This window comes from Pyxicephalus adspersus, chromosome 5, assembly GCF_032062135.1.
Source record: "Pyxicephalus adspersus chromosome 5, UCB_Pads_2.0, whole genome shotgun sequence".
Lineage (NCBI taxonomy): Eukaryota > Metazoa > Chordata > Amphibia > Anura > Pyxicephalidae > Pyxicephalus > Pyxicephalus adspersus.
Window position 1 is genome coordinate 110,135,199 of NC_092862.1, and position 17,119 is coordinate 110,152,317.

The window sequence follows — 17,119 nt, forward strand, 5'->3', positions numbered from 1 at the left end:
TTACCTGTCTGAGATGAGAAACTTTTATAACAAAGTATTGATAAAGGCGGCACAGCGGTGCCCCGCCTGCTAATTACAAAGGGCTTTGAGGAATAAGGCGGAGCTGTCATCGCATTTTTACCATTCATTAAAATTTCCATTTCCTTCCCTTCCTTTCTTTTCCCTTCCCTACCTTTTATTTCTTTTGCCTTCCCTTCCTTTTCCTTTCTTTATTTTCCCTTCCCTGTTTTTTATTTCCCTTCCTTTCCATTTTTTCCTTTTCTTTTCCTTCCTTCCTTCCTTCCTTTCCTGTTCCTTTCTTTTCCTTCCTTTTTTCTTCCCTTCCTTTTATTTCCTTTCTTTTCCCTTCCTTTTTTTTCTTTATCTTTCTTTCCTTTCTTTTCCTTTACTTTTCCTTCCCCTCTTTTTACCTTTCCTTCCATTCCTTCCCCATTCTTTTACTTTTCCCTTCCAGTGGTAAAGAGGAAACCTGTAGCCTCCTGGGATACCTGCATCACATGCCTGTGGGCTGCTCCTGTACAATAATTTCTTTCTTTACCCTTCCTTTCTTTTCCTTTCCCTTCCTTTTATTTTCTTTCTTTTCCCTTCCTTTCCTTTCTTTTCCCTCCTTTCTTTTCTTTTCTTTCCCTTTCCTTTCATTTATTTCCTTTCCCTTCCTTTTATTTTCTTTCTTTTCCCTTCCTTTCCTTTCTTTTCCCTCCTTTCTTTTCTTTTCTTTCCCTTTCCTTTCATTTATTTCCTTTCCCTTCCTTTTATTTTATTTCTTTTCCCTTCCCTTCATTTCTTTTCCATTCTCTTCCTTTCTTTACCTTTCTCTTTCTTTCTTTACCTTTCTTTCCCTTCCTTTTCCCTTTTCTCTTGCATTTCCTTCCCTTTTATTTTCCTTTCTTTCCTTTCCTTTCCCTTTCTTTTCCCTTTTCTCTTGCATTTCCTTCCCTTTTATTTTCCTTTCTTTCCTTTCCTTTCCCTTTCTTTTATTTACCTTCCTTTCTTTCCTTTCCCTTCCCTTCCTTTTACCTTTCCTTCCCCTTACTTTTACTTTTCCCTTCCCTTCCAGTGGTAAAGAGGAAACCTGTAGCCTCCTGGGATACCTGCATCACATATCCCAGGAGCCTGTGGGCTGCTCCTGCACATGTCTAATATTGAGCATGTGTCATCAGGGCCTTTCCTTTAATCTAAAAAAAAATTGCTCAATCTCACTCGTACATTAAGATCAGCACTTTTTTCTTTTACAGTTTCAGGAAAACACATCACCTGATCTCACGCCTCAGCAGTGCGAGAACGGGTGACGTAAGAATGAAGAATGGAGGAATGAAGATGGCGGCGCTGGATGCTACAGTGAGCACCATAAAGAAGAGAGAAGCTGAGCCAGGGTGGGACTTGCCAGAATTGTTATAGCGCCAACATATTACACGGCACTGCACATTAAATAGGGGTTGCAAAAGACAGACACTGACAGTGACACAGGAGGAGGAGAGGACCCTGCCCCGAAGAGCTTACAATCTAGGACGTAAATGATTATTGAAGTATAACACTTGGGTTTTTAAAAAGCTAAACCCACCAATGGATCTTCAGTATCTATAACAATTCCACGATTATTACATGTCTGAGTCCCTCCTGCATGCTGTGGTCCTGGCTGCTGTGTCACCACTGTTCAGCAGGGACTTGTTAGGTATCAGCTGGTGGGTGAAATGAATGCATGCCAAATGGGACATAGATATCCAACAATCATGGAAGACCAGCTGCTGAAGATTTTTCTCTTGGTAAGCATTATACAACTCTTCTGTTAAAATCTTTTTTGACCACTAACTTTTTTTAATCCAAGCTTGTTCTGGTAAAGCTTTTAAGCTTTTGTGGCTGTAGACTGGCAGATTCCCATAAGGAAGGAAGGAGCTCTAAGTTCCTACTAGGGCGTCCAGGATTGCCTGTTCTATTATTTTCTGAACCACTTTTCTTGGTTCATTTCCCCCCTCCCCCAGTCTTTCTTTTCTTCTTTGGCGTTGGCCTAAGTAGGCTGTGACAAAGGGGTTTCCTTTTTTTTTCTTTTGGAGATTAACTACCCTGTTTTGCCTGGGCCACTGATTTCACCCCTATATGCCTTGTTTTTTTTAGACTTTGATATGTTTCTGATGTTATGCATTGTTTTGTGTTGTGTTTTCTTTTACCATAGCCCTGGCTGTTGTACTTTTTTGCATTTGTATGCATCTGTACTCATTTTTCCCTTTAGCTCTTCCAATATATTTTGTTGTATATTGTACAATAACTGTTTTCTTTTTTCTAAGCATATTATTAAAGCTTTTTAATGGAAAACAACAGTTTATTGTCTTGTTTGTTGACAGTTAAATTCTGATTTTGGCTATGTTCAGGTCCATTACCAGCGGCTTCAAGGGTCCAGATAAGCAGCACTCCTGGCATATTAATAGGAACCTATGATGTCCACATTGTGCCTGAAAGTTTGTGTCCATCAATTTTACAAACAGTTATACAGTGTTATTTATAAACTCTTTTAGTTATTGCTGCATACATTAGTGCCATTATATGCATCATTAAAGTGCATTTTACTGCAAATTAACCTCCTGGGCAGTTAATTTCTGTCTGGATTTATATGGCTAAAAGCGATACATTGTCTTTCATAAAAATGTATTTTACATTGTAGGCCTGTAATTCTTAGGCATAACTCACCAAAATATGTTTATTATTTAATAAATGTAATACATTTAATAATAAACTTTAAATTAAAAAAATCACAAAAACTTGTTAAAAATGCATAAATAAATCAAAAATACTGAAACCTGTAATATAACTGTACAGTAGCATATATAATATAATGATTACTTTGTATTAGATTCAATATAGTTATTTTGTATTGAATCCAATACAAAATAATTTGAAATTCCCTCCACACTCCCGCACGCACCAACATCACCAGGAACTCCTGGGAAACATCAGTGCACTCTCCAGGGGACAGATCGGACAAAGAAGACACGTCCCGAGGATGGGATCCGACCAGGAAGACACTGGAGGACGCCGGTGGGACCAGGTAAGTCTTTATTTTTGTATTTTTTTAGCTACCCTGAGTGTGGCTCAGGGTTACGGTTATCAGCTGTTTTTTTTAACCCGAGCCACATTCGGGGTCACCGCTCAGACAGATAACACTGTAAGATGTCAGCGCACATTTTTGATCTAGTTACCGGTATATTGAAATCTCCAACATTTATTGTTTGTTAGTATTCTCACACATCCACATTGTGCCCAGCAACCACTGCTTAAGATTGGTAGTGCTTATTTCACATGTACCAAGGGCAGTTTCTGGAGAAGCCAATTAACCTAATTGTGTGGTTTTGGAGTTGTGAGGGAAACTGAAGTGTCTGGAGAAAACCCATGTGAACACAGGGAGAACATGCAAACGTTATGCAGATAGTGTCAAGGCAGATATTCTAACCTGGGCCCAGAGCTGTAGAGGTGAGAATGTTGGCCACTGAGAAATGCATGCTGCCCCTAATGATTTAATGTTCTTAATTTTATTTTTTTTTAAAGATTAAAGTTGGCCTTATGAGCCCACAAACTACTTGAACATCATAGATGTAGGTCCTGTCCATTTCAAACCCACTCCTCCTATACTGTCCAATGTGTTTGCCTAGCTCTTGGTCCAGCCATGGCTAAAGGCTTTGTTATCTTGCCTGACCCCCTCCACAAGACCGAAATGCCATCACACCCGCACTGGATGAATTTCTGCAGCTGTACAAAATGAACCTGATGTGGATTTGCTAAAGTAACAGGGCAGACACTGTAATTTCTCTACATTGTTTTGTGTGGTCCAGAAGCTTCCAATATTCTGCAGTCAGGACCATCAACCTCCAGATCTGGCTTAGTCAACAGAAGCAAAAAATATTCCAGCCAATTAGGAAAGGAGAATGATGGCATCATATTACTATATACAATCTAACTAAAGATTAGAACTGGAAGCTAAAGTGACTTTTTATACAGGCTTTCAATGCTGCTACCAATAGAGAGAAGTGACAAGGGATCAATAAATAAATTACAGGAACCTCTAAGGACAGGTACTGTTGGACAGGTTGGCAAAAAGAATGGCAAGGATCACTTTCATTATCCCCTCCAGGGAATCTGAAAATAAACATATCAGTGTGTTATTTTGTTTTTACTGGGGAACAGTATTAGGGTAATGAGATCTCTAGAGAGATGACACCAGGCAAATTTCTAACATTACTAACTAAAATATCAATATAATATTACTCCTCTACATTTCTGATTTCCAAAGCTTTGCTGAATTGCACAAGTGAAGAACGTAAAATCCCTATTTCTCTAAACCCGTGCATCTCCCTATATCACCTAACTGCTACTAATTATCTTTTTGGGCAGACGCTCACAAATGGCTGAACAGAATTGTACATTTTTTTTTTTTTTGCAGATAAAATAATTCACATATATTTAGCACAGCCATACACTTACCAGTTTTTTGGGAATGGTACTTTTAGACAAAAAACGAAAACTGATAGAGAGATCCCAGTCAATGCTTTCAGTTTTTCTGTTGTCCTTGGTCTAGGGTGACCACACTAAACACCCGGCTTCTAATGATATAGTAGTGTTGCCACCCCCTGTGCCACACCTCTACTTTGGCAGTATTGCTTGTCAGCTCTAAGAGCCGGGTAGACGTTTTACTCTCTTTCCAACAGTGCAAATATTGCAAGAAAGCCTGGGCAGGGAGGTTTAAAAGTGGGCAGCTAAGTCACTGCAGCTTCAACCCCCACCCAGGTCCGGTCAGTGCTATAACAGTCAGGTGACCACTGAATATTTAGGCAACTAAAAGGCATTTCTTTAATTTTGTTATTAACACTAATTTCCGGCTATGTGCCTACACTACAACCAGACGGTAAAGGATAATTGTCATTTATGGGGTAAATATTATTTTTTATGAAATGGGATCAGGGGACCTTTTTATTCTGCAGAAAATATAGGAAGCAACCTGTGACAATATAGGAATAATAAATAAGTACTGAACTTGTTTTTTTTTTGTGCCATATTATTAAGGAAATTATGTTTAATATTGGATTTCTCAAATTCAAACTTCTGGAGGAGTTTGAGGATTGTTTTTCTTTTTTTTTTACTTAAAAATCACACGATTTTTCATAATTTAGCTGGCTGGAGCTAAGCTGAAGTTGGGCTGAATCAGTATCATTTGTATTTTAAATTAAGTACATCAAAAGCTGAAACCTTTTTAGTAGTCTTGTATGGAGTATGGAAGGGTTGGTTGATTGTCAGTATTGCTTCCAATAATTACCAGCCAGTAGGAAAATGGCCTTCTATATACATTAAAAACCGGCTCCTGGCTGTTTTTTTCATTGGATGGTGACTGTTAGGGGAGGTGCTAAGCCTTACAACCACCAACCAATAGGAATACTGCTTGCTGTATATGTTAGGAAACAGCTCCCAGCAGCATTCATATCTAATCGTATATGAAACTATTGAGTATGCCAATAGGTTTCCCTAAATTAGGAACATTGAAAGAGTGCTACAAACCAGCCTAGTGGCAGTCATCACCCCTAGTAACAACTGCTTGAGACTGGATACCCATCCCTTAGGTTGTCATTGAGAAATCTTCATATGGGTACATAAATGGGCACACAAAATCACCCAAATCCTGGAGTATTCAAAAGAGAATAATGCACTGTGGCCAGAGGGAAACAGAGACCGCAGTCTGCAACTAGAACACGTAAGTAGAAGTGGATGATGGAGTTACTAAAATTGTCCTTACAGTTTGCCTATGCATTGTCCATTTGTTTGTCATGTACTGCAATGAATGCCCAATTGTTGCCCATCTATTGCCACAATTACCTGTTTGTTGCACACATATTGCCAAATTTAAAAGAAAAATGTCCATTGTAACTGATATTGGGTGCTTTAATCTCTAGAAGATTTTGTAAACTGGGACAATACATTTCTTTGGAAATGATAAATATGTCCTGTAATGTGCTGAGCTGCACGTTAAGGGAATATGCTGGCTCATAGAGTTAACATTGCTTATACCCATCACTTGTAGCATTGTCCCAAACTGCAATCATAAACAATATAACAGCAACACTGAAAACACATTACAGGACAAGTATTCAAAAGGAATGTTTTGTATGCAGTGCACTGCCTATTACATCCACCCCTGTCTACATTTGGGTAAATACACACATCAAAAGTTACCTCTATGTGCATTTACACATTACTAGTTTAAACTAGAGTACATAGTCATAGATACCGAGCACCCCCCACCCCCGTGTATGGGTTTTTGGTGCAGAGCCCTAGTTATGGGTATCAGGTACCAAGCCCCCAGTGTATGGGTGTCAGGGGAAGAGCCCCCAGTGTATGGGTGTCAGCTGTAGAGCCCTCAGTGTATGGGTGTCAGGTGTAGAGCCCCCAGTGTATGGGTGTCAGGTACAGAGCCCCCAGTGTATGGGAGGTAGAGAGCCCCCAGTGTATGGGTGTCAGGTAGAGAGCCCCCAGTGTATGGGTGTCAGGTTTAGGAAACTGTAACACGAGCCAGGCTGCAGAGCAGAGCACGTGACCTCCCCCTTCTGTTGCTAGGTAACAGTAAACAATCCGAAGCGCTGGGTGTGCAGAGTGTTATCCCAGGATAGAATGGGCGTCCTGACAGAAGAATCTCCGGCTCACATCTATGGGGGGAGATTTGTAGATCGCTCCCCTCATGTCCGTTCTGTGAGTAGCGCTCAGAAATGGTGCCTTATCCCTGCATGCCTTATCTTCTGCTGTAACATAACTTTGTGCAGAATCTTAATAGAATGGCTGCATGAGATAATTCTTATTCCATAGACAGGCTTTAAATACTAATTAGATGAGAGGGAGGCTGCTGATTTTTTTTAGTATGCTGATTTTATTAGTTTTTATCATTTTAGTGTTTATTCTTCTATGATAGTTTTGTTAAATATAGAGATTTATCTATTGTCCACTAGATGGAGCCCTCACTGGTTTCGTTCTATTTCCTTGCTGTTTCTTTGGAGCTGCACTCTGGGTTTTCCTGGGATTAAGCAGGTTTACATTGTTTGCTCTAATTTTAGGAACTTTTCTCAATTTTAGGGTTTCAGTGCCCTTTGATTTGACGATTCCTTGGTATCCGTGTCTTAAGCATGTTTTCCTGTATGGTCACATATATACTGTAAATGTCTGTACAATACAGGAAATTGTACTGCAGTTTTTCCTTCTATTTTTATAAGATTGATTCAACATTTTACAGATATTTAATATACGTTCCCATTGGACTCTATACAAGCCGTGTATGCTGGACACTACATTAAAGATGCAGCAAACATTAATTATGTACTCGCACAGTCTTACTGTTTTTGCTTTATTGCAATGGAAGAAAAGTTGCAATTCTGAACTAAGCGCAACCATTCATCTGGGACAAGGGGTGTCAAACTCAAATACACAGAGGGCCAAAATAAAAAACAGACCAAGTCGCGGGCCAAACTTTTTTGAAAAAAAAAAAAATAATCCCAATAAGAATAAACAAGAACACATGAGTAGAGCATGCAGTAAGTGCAGTAATATGCAGTATATTATTTAGATCAATCCACTGCGTATTACTGCATGCTCTTCTCATGTGTTCTTGTTTCTTCCTATTGAGATTGTTTTACTTTGCCAGAGAATGCAGTTGCTGCATTCATTTGGATCACATTGTATTCTCTGGCACAGTAAAACAATATAGCAATAGCTCTATGATAATTCCTGATTATTGAGTTTACCTGTCAGAATAATAAACGCATAAGCAGCACACTTCTTTTCCTCCTCCCTGCTACCCTTAGCAGACTTGCATTGTGATAATTATGGACAAGAAAGTGAAGTATGCTCTCAGTAATCACAATGTCTAGGTAAATGCTTACCTGGGACGATATGGCTGTTTTGGGTCTGTCCCCAACGGAGGATTTCAAACTCATTTAGTGTTTTTTTTTTTAGCAATGTTTAAGCTGTACAGTATGATAACTAATGGTTATGTGACTTGGACTTCTCTTGGTGTACCCAGGTTCATAAATTCAGTAGTAGAGTAGCAGCCGTGGCATAGTACTTATACTTCATAGCCATTGCTGCAGTGATGTTGCACCATAATCACAGGAACTGGTTAGAATAAATGCCCACGTCACATGATTGTCTTCCATTCTTCAAATTCTATGTGTTGGAGTTTTTGTTGCTCTTATGGGCTTCTATCATATAAATGTAGTGAAGCTCTAACATTCTATTTTTCACGTCTTGATCCTTGATGGACTGAGGTCACAAAATAATCAAATTGTGGGCTTGTTTGTATTCGTTTCTCCTTTCCTCTGGTATAGTAAGAAACCATAAGCAAAATAAAATATGATCTAGGGCTTGAGAAGGTCATAAGCATTCCCGCAGGAAATTGTTTCCACTGTCATAGCTAGTTACTAAATATGTCTTTCTGGCCCTTAAGGCAGAACAAAAGATCCTATAAAATTACTAAGTTTATAGTTATGAGACATTGGGCCTGATTTATTAAAGCTATCCAGGGCTGGAGAGCATACACTTTCATTAGTGAAGCTGAGTGAGCCAGAAAACCTGAAATGGACTTTTTAAAAGTCATTGTTAGCAAATATTTTCAATCTTGGACCAGATCCATTCCAGATTTGCTGGATCACCCAGGTTCACTGATAAAAGTGTAACATTGGGAAACTTTATTAAATCAGGCCCAATAATTCATGGCTTTTCTTTGACAATTGCCAAAATTTAAATAACACATTTTGGTGGACTGGCCCTAACATATCAAGTGAAGGCCTATAGTATAAAAAATTAATATCTTTCCAACCCATTCCCTTGTGTATTCTGTTTAAAAACGGGTAAACCCCAAGAAAAGAAAAGGCAATAGTTGCAAAAATATGTGAAGAGTTATCATGGATTATAAGGCATTTACTTATTAAAATCAAACTTTAACAGTACACCTGGTACAGAGTGAGCAGGAGTAGACAAGGTTGATAAATGTCAGACCATTACTGGTCAGTCTCTCCATTACATTTTCACTGATTAATCATTTATACCTTGTTACTATTTCTAGTTATGTGTGCCTGAGGCGTACAGTGCAGCCTGAACCACCTCCTAAATCTAACCATTGTACAGTATCTATGAAAGGATAGAAAAGGTTAGAAATTGAAAGGTACCTTGTAAAAATCTTTACATTCAGCAGCTGCTCAAAAGATCTTTTTGGCAGAGTTTTAAATCTTTTTTTTATATAAATGAATATACTCTTTGTGCTCAGAGCCACATTATAGATATACAGTATATCAGTCAAGACTATAAAACGTAAATGACTTTCAGAACTTACTACCGTTTGGGAAGAGTTGGCTGCTGAGTATCCTGATCATAGCATGCCAATTTGCTCATATGTGTAGTAATCCTGAGGAAATATCTATGTTATCTAGTCTATCCATTGTTATGTGCTCACATTACATAAAAGAGTTTCATATTGCAGACAGAAAATAAAGAGAAAACTACCAAAGGACATGAAGAAAAAACATTGTCTAGGGTTAGAATTTTCAGTTCCGAGGATGTATATTAGGATTGAAAAACAACATTTAATTTAGGTAACATTTAACACCCCTAGGTTTGACTGGGGCAGTAAATACTATTTTGTATGTTAGGAAATTATTGGTATTCCATTTAAATTTTAGATTATGAGCCTGATGAAAACTCTCCAAGGCTAGAGAGGATACACTTTCTGGTGAATAGGGATTCGCGAGCGAGAATATTAGGTTCGATCTCGCTGCGAATCGGGCCTGTCTCGCTTAACGAAAATCTAAGCGAGAACGGCCTTCTGATTCGCAGAGAGGTCGAGCTCTCGCCAAACAGGAGGATTTCCAGGGCTGTATCATGCATCCTTTGCGATCCCTGGGCACTAGAGGTAATTAACCTCTAGTGCCCCGGGGATCGCACACTCTTCTCAATGAATGCAGCCACAGCTGCAATCATGGAGAAGATGCCCGTCAAAGGAGAAACTCTAGTGCCCCGGGAATTAATTAACCTCTAGTGCCCCGGGGATCACAAACAGGAGGTTTCCCGGGGAATCCTGTGAATCCCCTGTGAATCCTCCTGTTATAATTTCCTCTATCTTCCGATGGTTCCTCAAAATTTTGGCAACCAAGTTCAAAGAAAGTTGTGCGAGAATGCTAGAGGCATTCTGGCTCATCCCTACTGGTGACCTGCTCTACAATTATAAAATACAGTGGTAGAGTTGTAGAGAACAGAGCACTCTCAAGGTTCAGGTTTCTGCTCTTTCTGTTCTGTGACTGGAATGGATCTGGTCTAGGATTGAAAACTTTTGCTAACTAATCGCAAATGACTTTGAAGAATACCATTACAGATTTCCTGGATCACCTAGGTTCACTGATGAAAGTGTATTCTCTCCAGCCTTGGAGAGCTTTCTTAAATCAGGCTCAATGTTAAAGAAAAGCGGTCATTGTTTTATTGCAGAAGGGACAGAAGAACCTGCCTATTAACCTTTTTTTTAATTTTTTAAAGTTTACTTCCACTGTTAAAGTGCCTCTAGTGTGTTCTGGCACATTACAAATTTACATACATGGATGTTTGATTCCAATCACTAGCAAGATCTAAAAAGTACTTATTCATTACTGTAATTGTGCCAAAAAAGCCTAATTGAAGATAAACTTTTAATACAATTTACTGTTGTACACAGAAAGCAGTGTTTAATATTTTTACATCTTCTGAAAGACAGTATTTCCAAAAATGTGGGGTGGAGTGAAAGGCACCAAAAAGCTTTCTGGTAAATGAAGGCGAAACACAATAATACTGCTGCTTGGATTTGTGTTTAAATTTAGATATGCAGATACTTGAAAACACCTTAATTTTACACCTAAATTTCTACACAAGTGGGTTCCAGTTTTTATAATACAGGTTAGCAGTTACCAGAAACAATAAAAGTTATTGTTAATTAAGCATTTTTTCATATGGGTTATTCTGTGATTCAATTTTGGATTTGATTTATGTTGCAGGCTGGGAAGTTGTTTCCTACTGGAGAGAGAGCAGCAAGCTGTCTGACTGAGGTCTACCCAAGGGTAAGGAAAGAGCACAAAATTGTCTTACCCATGTCACATAATGAAACTTAATTCTCACTTTATTGGATGCAGGCTACCATGTACCATGAAACATGTAACATGTTATTTCCTAATATTAAAAATGGATACTTTATAGGCATGATGAGCCAAAATTAATACAAATACTTTGTTACATAGGATATCATTTCACACGAAGTTATTTTCAACTTAAAAATAATATATATGATCCATGCAGATCATTTTTTTGTTTCAATCATTTTATTACTTTTCAGTAATACAAACATAAATATGACAAAAAAGGGAATACAAAGAAAAAGGACAAAATGTAGATATAATAGGGGTTAAACCTCCATAAAAACAAGAAGATAGTACAGAACTGATGTCGCTTTTCATACGTAAACCATGAACAGTATATATTGGGGGCAGCTCCAAGGGAATTCAAGAAAAACCTGGAGAAAAAAAAAAAAACGGAGGGGGGATATATAGCCAAAAATGCTGTATCAAACATTATTTTCCTTATAAAGAACATAAAATATATAAAAAGCATTCAACCATGAGAACTTTGTCATAAGTCTTGTTTGCCAGCTCAGGATAAACCTGAATATGTCATAGAGACCTCTATTTGTACAACTTAAAAGCAGGAGGGAAAAACCATAAAATGGGGGTGGGTATGGACTTAGGAGAGTGTGGGGGGGAACCTGACTGGCCCAATATTCGCCCGTTCTCCTATTCCGCAAGCCCGTAAGACTAAAGCTAACTCTTCCGTGTCATCGATTCTCTGTAGGCTCAAGGCCACATCAATTTGAACTGGGGCGATTCCTTAAACCAGTCCCATACGGACCACGTCAGTTTATATTGCTCCATCTTATTCTCATCTTCTGCAACTAATAGCTCCATACGTTGAATCTGTTCTAATTCTGCAAGCCATTCCCTCATGGATGGCGCTGTGGATTGTTTCCATTTTCTAGGTGTTATTGTCCTAGCTGCAGTTAGAAAATGCCTAAGTACATCCCATTTACTAGCTTTTATAGATCCAGGAAGAATAGACAGTAAGGACATTTTGGGAGACATTGTTATATCCGAATCAGTCACTTTATTATATAAGTCAGTAATCTGGTCCCAGAGTCTACGAATTTCGGGACAATCCCACCAAATGTGTACCAAAGTGCCCCGTTGAGCATGGCATCTCCAGCACTCATCAGAGGAAGAGGGGGATATCCGGTGTAAATCAGTCGGGCATATATACCACCTGGATAAAATTTTATAGTTGGTCTCTTGGGCCTTACATGGAAGTGCCATTTGATGAGTCAATATAAAAGCCTTTTCCCACTCCATGGGGGATATGGGGGATCCCAATTCAGCTTCCCAATATTTTGTATATGTGGGGGCATTATTGGCTGAAAGTTTGGCAAGCATACTGTACAACTGAGAGATAACGTGGTCCGGCCTGCGTGTGTCACTCAGTAAGGTTTCAAATACCGCAGATCATTTTTTAACAATATATTTACCCCAAAATGTAACAAGGCAGGAACCAAATTACTATTTAGGTATGAATTCAATGTAATATCCCAGCACAAAACTGGTAATTGTTTTGCATGCTAACACAATAAATGATATAAATATTGCACTGACCTTCAAAGTCCAGCAAAATAAACCAATAACACAGCTGCCACAGTGTATGGGTCAATGGCACCAAGACATCATCATTTTTATAGTTAAATTTTGTACTTAACGTATTGTAGACTAGTTTACAGGTATATAATGTATACACCTATAGACCCTGTGGCCTTTGAGAAATCCATTGATATTGAACAGTAGGAATGTATGAAGATGGGAAGAGTTGGGTGAGTTCTGGATGGAGTTGGAGCTCTGAAAGCTGTTACAGGTATTTGTGGGAACTTCTTGATGCCTAAACATTATCTCAGTCAACAACCTAAAATTTAAGTTGAAAAAAAAGAAGTCAAACTTTGTCTAGAGGTAGACAGAAAGAAGAAGGTAAAGGTAAACTGACATCTTATGACACAAACTGCAGAAATGTTTCAGTTTATTCACTGGCAATTTTGTTGGCATTTCCCAATGGTAGGATAAGCTAATCCACCAAACTGAATTAGAATGTATAAACAAAGACTAATATTTTGAGATAATATTACTTTTACAATTGCATTTTTGTATTTGTGGCCCACTACAAATTAACTTTTTCAGATACCTAAGTAGGGGTAAGAAAGATTACCTGGACATTTTGTTTCGATACGTTACATCAAGTAATACGGGAAAAGCATGACATTAAGGTACATATTTGTTAGATTTAAGTATTTTCTTATATTGGCAAAACCAAAAAACCCTCTCAAAAATTTCACAATCGAAAACCAAACTTTGTAACATCTCAAATGCTTTCCCTTATTTCTCTATCAGTGTAGGCTTGACACCACTACACCTAGGTTGCACTGCAATCTGCAATCTTCATACCACCTTAGATATACTTTTGGATGCTTCTAGGAGCAAAATAAATGGTGGAAAACCTAAAATGTTGATAGTTCTGCCTCAACCTCACCCTGTCAGGCTTATGTTGACCTGTTCGTATTCTAGCAAGAAACACTGTATATTCCAGTGATAACTGGGACTGACACCTGATATATGAATGTTGTAACCATTAACATTCATACACTTCTGTTTCAAAAAGATTTAATGCAGTGTCAGCAGAGGGTTGGACTAAAACAATCTAAAAACCCTCCAGAAATAACCTAATGTATCCCTTTCACAAACTCCAAAAGCTTAGGCATTTTCCTTATTTTAGGACACTGGGTTATGCCATGTAACATCTAACAAACAACTCAATATAATATAGACATTAGAAGTAGGTGCTACTGGTGTAATTATATGCAATGGAGGACCAGCTATAAGCCACTGATTATAGCACAGATACAGATTAATATAACATAGAGTATAAATTACTCCCATTTTTTTCTGCCTGCTGAGCAGTTTTTAGAGTAGAGAATTTGCTTCTCTTTTTTTTTTGGCAACTGGCAAAAATAACCCCTGCATTGGGATCCACTGGGATTGCAAGGATGTTGGGGGTAGAGGTGTTACTTGTAATACAAACCTTCCTATTCCTCACTCCAGCTGGCTTCCACCATGCTATGTGACTGGTTCCTTTTTGCTGCTTTTTTTTATTTTTGCTGAGTGAAGGGCCAAGGGCCCATCTACAACCTGGAGCAATGAGGAGAAGAGGGAAGAACCAGTTGCCACGTAGAAATGAAAGTAAATATTAAAACTTATTTATCATCCTGTGGATACAACAAGCAGGAGGACTCCAATGCAGGGATTTTTTAATCCAGAATTTATCTTTAGGAAAGGGAGTCTTTTTTCTTTCAGATATACTGTAAGTGTACTTGTTTCTGTGTCCTTTATTTTGAATTTTATTTTCCCTTCCAGATAGATATGCACTTGTATCTATTTCTTTCTTTTCATTTGGAATGTCTCGCTCACTTTCAGATGCATATGGTTCCATTTCACTGAGAGCATTTTTTTTTGCTTTGTTTTGCCCTGAAAGCATTTTGTTTTTTTTTAGTTGTTTCTAAAATGTCCTCATTTGTACTCATCTCCTTTCCTTTTACATCTCTTGACTTGTTCTTTTTTGGATTGATGCAGCATTACAATTTATTTCCTGCAAATAGAAATTACCATCTGCTGAAATAAACATAAACAAATACAATGATGAATATTTATCAAAAATTAAGGTTACAGATGTACAATACAGCACAACACGATGGCTGACAGCAAAAGCTAGAATGGAAAGTTTATTATATTTTCAGTAAGCACAAATGTTGAATTATTAAGTCCGCATTTACCCTAAAACAGTACTGGTTGACTTTTTTAGATTTTTATGCATCCTGTTTCATATGTTTTTTTTTATTTTTTTATTTTATCATGTATGTGGAGACATTTCTAGGTAAGTCACTAGTGGAAAATTAATAATTTTAATATTCTCCTATCCTTTCATTACCTTTAAACCCACAGAAGTAGTACAGGCCATTTCAAACTTGTGGTTGGCCGCAGCATTTTACTGCAGGCCCAACTGCACTATCAAAAGGGAACCATGTTTTGCACAGATTTGCATGTGGCTATGGTAGACCGTGGCACAGGCGATTCTGGCCTGGTGGTGGAAAAAACACACCGCATTCACCCACACTGAGCTGCACCACAGTTGAATGACAAAAAAAACCCATAGTAGTTGAATAGGGAGCAGCTAGCTGGGCAGTTTTTTAAAATTTTAATCTGAAAGGGATCTCTGTTGCAGCTGCAAAGAATTGTGTTGTGTAAAAGAACAAGTGAGTAAAGCATGTGACCTTCCCAAGTGTTGCAGGTGGGGGGGTTGTTCACCTTGCTGGTCACATTTGCTCTGTCGGATCCCAGCATTATCCTATTAGTGACACACATCAATCAATATACATCTAAATCTAAAAGAGAAGCAAAAAGGAAAACAAAAGTCTGTCCAATATATCAAGAAACAAGGATACATGTTGTTAGGACCAAATTGGCTACACATTTCAAACCAATTGGACATTTTATTTTGATATTCCGACATCTGTGTAGTTCAGTGTTCCCCCCAGCCCCTTTTAGCTGGGAGGACTTTTTAGTAACCACACGACTGTTTATGGGTGGTTACCGAAAAGTTGGGTCATATTACAGTGTCACCACCCACCTACAGGTTTACCTGTTTGGAACTAAATTCAACTGATGATTTAGATAGATGCATTACATAATTGTTAGTAGGTCTAAAAGAAATTGTGTTATCTGACTGTGATGTTTTAGACAGATTAGGGGGCAGAAAAATGGCAGTTTGTATTCTTGCTTTTACCACTTATGTGTTATACACACATGCAACTATGCAACTCTTACAGTAAAGCCGCATACACACATGCAATTCTTGTCGTTGGAAAGGATCTTTCACGATCCTTTCCAACGATAGGAACCGCAAGATGCATGAACGAGTGCTGTACATACAGCACCGTTCTGCTCTATAGAGAGGGGAGGGGGAGAGCGACGGAGCGACACCCTGCTGCACACTCTCCCCCTTCCCTTGCATTAGGATTGCTCGTCGTTCGTTAATCAAGGATCCGCCAGGACGGATCCATGGACGATGAACGACGTGGGCTGTACACACACCAGATTCTCGCCCGATTTGTGTCTGAAGCCGATTATCGGGCGACAAAAATTTTTGACGTGTGTATGTAGCTTTACAGTATCAGTGACTTTTTATATCTTTAGATGTGAATCATCCTGTTGAAAGCAGACAATCTATTCACATTGATCCAGATAGTCTAGTCCTCAATCTTCTTACTCTCCTTTTCTTTTGCTCACAACAGACAAGTAAACAATGCAGCCTCACAATAAAAGTTCTTCTCTAAACAGCTACAAAATAAAAATAACACGTCAATTCACATAGCAAGATAAGCAGCTAGAGCCCGCAAGAATCTGAATGTTACATTTTATGCAGAATTTGATTCATTATCCTTTTCCCTATGCAGGAGAACAGAGAAACACAACAATTTAACATGGCATAATAATGTTATTATCCAAACACAATGTGTATTTTGTAGATGCCTAAAGAACAGCGTGTGACAATTTGTATTTATCACTGTGTAACAAAAATATTGTGTGCTGTAAATTCTGTATGCTTGGTGCTGTAAGACAGCTCTATGGCTTACCTATAAAAATGGAGATAGGAAAGTGCTGTGTTCAGTTACAACAATCAAAGGTTTTATTCTATTCTCAAATATATTATTGGAAGACATGTTCCTGTTGAAAAAATGGGTGAAATTCATGCATGTTGCAAGTCAATGCATGTTGCTAGTGGTGTGACTGATTTCTGTGTATTTTAATGGCAATACTACAATGAAATGTGCTATGAAGTAACATAGTCTTGTACAACATACAAAATGGCGCAGGCCAGAGTTTGTAAGTTTCAGCACAGCATACAAAGGTGGGCAATCTGGAGTTTTGTAACATATTACACTAGG

At 38.3% G+C, this 17,119-nt stretch overlaps 1 protein-coding gene across 1 annotated transcript in view; it reads left to right on the forward strand.

Annotated features, from left to right (window-relative positions):
• The first annotated feature begins 6,606 nt into the window (after nt 1-6,606).
• EFHB (EF-hand domain family member B) overlaps nt 6,607-17,119 on the forward strand; it is a 28,530-nt gene continuing 18,017 nt past the window's right edge. The window contains exons 1-2 of the mRNA XM_072413449.1: nt 6,607-6,723; nt 11,037-11,099. Coding sequence (XP_072269550.1) covers nt 6,646-6,723; nt 11,037-11,099 — 141 coding nt within the window. The 5' untranslated portion in view covers nt 6,607-6,645. The remainder of the gene's footprint in view (nt 6,724-11,036; nt 11,100-17,119) is intronic.